We start from the raw sequence: 4,758 nt of genomic DNA on the forward strand, positions 1-4,758 counted from the left end.
GATATGCGACGGCTGCGGGAGTAGGGCCGCGACACTGCGCGGGGACGGGGACCTGGGCACCGAGACAGGGGCATGGGGCAAAGACACAAGGACACGGCCACCGGGACACAGACACGCAGATGTGCATGCAGGAGTAGGGAACACCGGGCTGGACGCACAGGGACACGGGGGCCCGCTGCTCGGTGCTGCCCAGGAAGGCAGCTGCAAGACCCGGTAGCAAGGCCGTGGGAGGTACTGGGGCTGTGCTGGCCCTCACTAGTTGGGGGCCAGGGGTGTCTGACTATGGGGCTGTTGCTGCAGAGTGGATCGAGCGCCAGCAAGCCAAGAACAAGTCCTACTATTACCACCAGAAGTTTCGCCGCGTGCCTGACGTGAGTGAGTGTCTGGAGGGCGACTACCTCTGCTTCTTTGAGGCCGAAGCACAGTGGAGGAGGGACAGGTATGGCTGTCAGTGGGCTACCCCCAGGCAAGGCTACAGCAGAGCACGCTGCTTTGGTTAGTCAGCCCTGGGAACTGCAGCAGTTGGCTTGAATTCAGCATTTCCCTGGATTTTGGGGTGTTGAGGCAGCACCTACTGCCCATTCCGTTACAGAACACCCATTTCTTAGTCCTGCTGTCCCCTGCAGCATACCTGAGCTGAGCAGGGTGGCATTAGGATGCATCCTCTTGCACTGCCTGGTTCCTACAGCACTGCTGCAGGACAGACCAGGATTCTGTAAAAACCCAGAGCTGACCTTCCACAGGGTATCATTGCCCCTTTGTTCAGCTTTTCTGTCATCTCTTGGCTGTGGTTGAATTTGTCGTCATCTTTCCCACAGGATGGTTGATCAGGAAATCGTGGAGATAGTCCGGGAAAGGCTAGGTGCATGCAAGCAGAGGGAAGGACCCAACCAGTTCCAGAACTGCGCCAAGGAGGTGGAGCAGCTGGCACAGGTCACCAAGGCGTACCAGGACAGATGTGAGTACAGCAACGGCCAGCACACCTCTGCTGCGGCTGTGACGGCAGGCAGGGAAAGGGGGTCTTAAGCCACGACCCAGACTTCACATGGAACAGAGGCTTATTTATTTCTTTTTAGCTGCTGAGAGGCACTCTTCAGACATTTACTTTCTTTTTAGATGGTGATCTTGGTGTCCATGGAAACGCAAGGACATGCCTGATGAAGCAGAAGCACAGGATGATGGAGGAGAGGAAAGCACAAGCAAACGCATCTCAGTAGATCTAAATGGTTATTAGTACCTCCCTCCATGGTGCTTGTATCAAATACTGCATGTTGCATCTTTGAACTCTGATGCTGTTGACCTCTACAATAAACGTGCAGTCCATCTGCCATACACCTAGAATCTAGACTCATTCTTTGAAGAGATCTGCAAACACTTACAGAATTCTTCCCTTTTCAGCTCTGCATTCATCGTTGCGTTCCAGTTGATTGTTATACCATCCTGTAAACCACAGTCAGCCCCCACCTCCACGCACCCGTGGCTGCCTTGACTGGGAATTCCCCCTCTGGACCTCTCCCCCACCTCCATGAACCAACAGAAACACTGTGCTGCTCTGCCCAGCCCTGGCAGTAAATTCCCTCTGTTAGGGTAAAGATGACATGCTGTAGGACAGCACATAATCTTCAGAGCTGGTTCTAGACCCCATTTAGAATCAATGCATGATTAACAAGGGTCAGTGTAACATAACACACTATTTCATTCAACAGATGTTCAGGCTCTGGCCCACAGATGAGAACCTCCTCAAATCCCCAGCAGAGATTTAATCCATCTGCCCAATGCATTCACCATCCCGTCAAACCAATCAATTTCTTGTTCACTGATCGCTTTATTGTCTTGTACAAAAACAACTTAAGTTGTTGCCACAGCAGCTGCCTGGGTTCTCTGCACTGAGACTCTGGTGTGGGTCTTTGCCAGATGATCAGTGAACTCCTGCAAAAAAAAGAGTGTTTTATTATCTTAAACTGCTATCACAGGTTTCTCAGCACTGCATCCCTTTCCAACAAGGTGTGTATGTGGGTGCTGGGGTAGTTCAGATAGAACTGAATTTTACGTACAAGTATTGTTGCACACTAAAAAAATCACATGGTACCTGGCAGTCAGCTCTGACTGCAACTCCACTCTCCCATTATTCAACTGCAAATTCTTTGGGCACAGCACCTGAACATTAAAGGGTAGGAAGGGTGAGATTTGGGCTGCAAATTGCAGAAACAGTCTTACCTGGTAAGGAGACTTGGTGAATACAGTCTCTTTCCAGAGGTCAGGGGTCAGATAACTGTAGGTCTTGGAGATGGCATCAAAGGTGGCTTTAGCTACGGACAGAAGTCAAACATTGCACATCGCTGCTGCAGAAACCAGCTTGCCAGCACCCACCCAGCTCCAAAAATGTAGAATTCAGGAAGGCACAGGGAGACCATAGCAGGGTCTCTCTGATACACACACAAAACTCAAGTTTCTTTCTCTCTCCATTTACGACAATTACACTACTTCAAACAAGTGCAATCGCGCAGATTGGGAGATTGCTCTTTTTAGTATCAATGCACATATAAAAAGACAATGCTTTATAATTAACTTTTATAAAACTTCAGGATCATCTACAGCAGGATTAACCTGCATTGTAAAAGGTATCAGCAGAAGTCTTCACTTCTGCTTGACTGCTAGAAGTTTTTGCTTCAAAACAGATTAAAAAAATACTATAGAAACATGTATGTTGCACCCTATCAATGACAAAAACAGCAACACATAACAGCTAAGCTACACACAAAACCCTAAAGCTTACCAAAGTTGCCAAGCGTGGCAGTGCAGCCCCTGGCTGAGGTGTAACAGTCATCGATGCCAGCCATCATCAGCAGCTTCTTGGGGACAGGGGCGGACACAATCCCTGTACCACGAGGAGCCGGGATCAGACGCACCAGGACAGATCCACACCGGCCGGTGACCTACGCAAACACAAGATTTGGGGTTACAGCTCCCAAATCACACGCTACAGCACGATCATGCCAACCAGGCCCAGCAAGTCATTCTCACCTTGCAAGGCACGGTGTGGGGCTTGCCGATCTTGTTCCCCCAATAGCCTCGTCGTACAGGTACGATGGATAATTTGGCCAAAATGATTGCCCCACGAATAGCAGTGGCAACTTCTTTAGAGCACTTAACACCAAGACCAACGTGGCCGTTGTAGTCCCCGATAGCGACAAAAGCCTAGGATCAAAAGAAAAGTTTTCAGCGGCAGCTGCACCGCAGAGGAACACTCTCTCAGCAGAACAGTCTCCCACCAACAATAACCCAAGGTACATCCTCAGCAGTGAACACTCACAGCTCACTCCAAGTGCAAATCAAAACACCACCTGCTAAAGCTTGCACAGCAGAGCTCACAGTTCAAGAAGCCCGTATTTCCCCCCATCAGAGCTCATCCTTCAGTCAAAACCAGCTAAAGTTAAAGAACTGGGATTCAACTCTCTGCTACAGCCTCATACAGGTCCTGATAATTTCCAAACAGCATTATATTTCCCCCCATTAGAGCTCATCCTTCAGTCAAAACCAGCTAGAGTTAAAGAACTGGGATTCAGCTCTCTGCTACAGCCTCGTACAGGTCCTGATAATTTCCAAACAGCATTCCCTCTTTACACCTAAGACTGCTCTCTCTGCCACAGGCCCTGAAAAGCCAACACTGCTGCACAAGTGCAACTTAATTTTGTGCTAAGGCTGGTTTTAAGTTTTAAAGTTATCCTATTAACTTTGTAAGCTACACAAGCTGATCCCCATACCAAAATATTTGCTAAATACTACAGAAGAAAACAAAGGTATTTGAACTAATTTATTAGAATGATACCAAAAAAGCAGCACACAACACATACAGTTTACAATGTGAGAAAACAAAAGAAAAAAGGCTACCTTAAACCTGGTACGCTGACCAGCACGAGTCTGTTTCTGGACAGGCATGATCTTCAAAACCTCATCTTTCAGAGAAGACCCCAGGAAGAAATCAATGATCTCCGACTCCTGCAAGAGTCAGTCATTTGATCAGTCACACGAGGTCACACTTTTTAAACAAACACAACACAGCTAGTAAGACTCCTACAACTCAAGTTTAACAATCTTACACAAAGGTGTTTTAAGTAATAGGTACTTAACCTAGCAAGTTAGCATTCCTTTTTCCCATCGCTGAGCAGAACTACAGAAATACTTGAGCAACACACTGTTATCTCCACACAGGGCAGAATGCAACACTCAAATCCCACCACACTTCACTACAAGTGACTGCATGGTCCTCACCTTCTATTAATTTATGTCTTGACTTGAACACACTTAATCTGAACATCCTAGACAGCAAATACAACAGCTACAACAAATACAGCAACTACAAACTCTGCAGTTTGGATTAAGATTCTGCTGCATGCTACTTCAGCATTCACAGAAGCTTACCTTGATTGGAAGTGAGAAAAGATAGATCTCCTCAAGAGACTTGATCTTCATATCCTTAACCAGGCGACCAAGCTTGGTGACAGGAATCCACTAGGAAAGGAAACCATAGGAAAGGGTCACCGGCAACACCAGCTGCCAGGACCCCAGGGGAACCGGCTCCCTTTCTGCTCCAGCTTTCAGGATGGCAACAGACACAGCCCCCCGCAGCCGGGCCCGCAGAGCCCAACTCCGCCGCGGTTCCCGCCACCCGCGACGCTCCCACACAGCCCCGGGAATCACTTACTTCCTTATCTTCGGCCTTGCCTCCACGAGCTCCGCGGCCTCTCCCTCGGCCCC

At 48.5% G+C, this 4,758-nt stretch overlaps 2 protein-coding genes across 2 annotated transcripts; one reads left to right on the forward strand and one right to left on the reverse strand.

The window, feature by feature from the left end:
- Positions 1 to 3: 3 nt before the first annotated feature.
- NDUFB10 (NADH dehydrogenase (ubiquinone) 1 beta subcomplex, 10, 22kDa) lies at positions 4 to 1,217 on the forward strand. Its single transcript, XM_009707877.1, has 4 exons — positions 4 to 20; positions 260 to 439; positions 819 to 958; positions 1,117 to 1,217. The coding sequence occupies exons 1-4, from the start codon at positions 4 to 6 to the stop codon at positions 1,215 to 1,217; spliced, it is 438 nt and encodes a 145-aa protein (XP_009706179.1).
- Positions 1,218 to 1,805: 588 nt separating this feature from the next.
- On the reverse strand, positions 1,806 to 4,753 carry RPS2 (ribosomal protein S2; the record flags this gene model as incomplete). Its single annotated transcript, XM_009707878.1, has 7 exons — positions 1,806 to 1,929; positions 2,218 to 2,309; positions 2,777 to 2,936; positions 3,025 to 3,198; positions 3,892 to 3,999; positions 4,423 to 4,512; positions 4,706 to 4,753. Coding segments are annotated over 7 exons (753 nt in total), but the record flags the coding sequence as incomplete, so codon positions are not given.
- Between the last annotated feature and the right edge of the window lie 5 nt (positions 4,754 to 4,758).

This window comes from Cariama cristata, unplaced genomic scaffold, assembly GCF_000690535.1.
Source record: "Cariama cristata isolate BGI_N322 unplaced genomic scaffold, ASM69053v1 scaffold8789, whole genome shotgun sequence".
Taxonomy (NCBI): domain Eukaryota; kingdom Metazoa; phylum Chordata; class Aves; order Cariamiformes; family Cariamidae; genus Cariama; species Cariama cristata.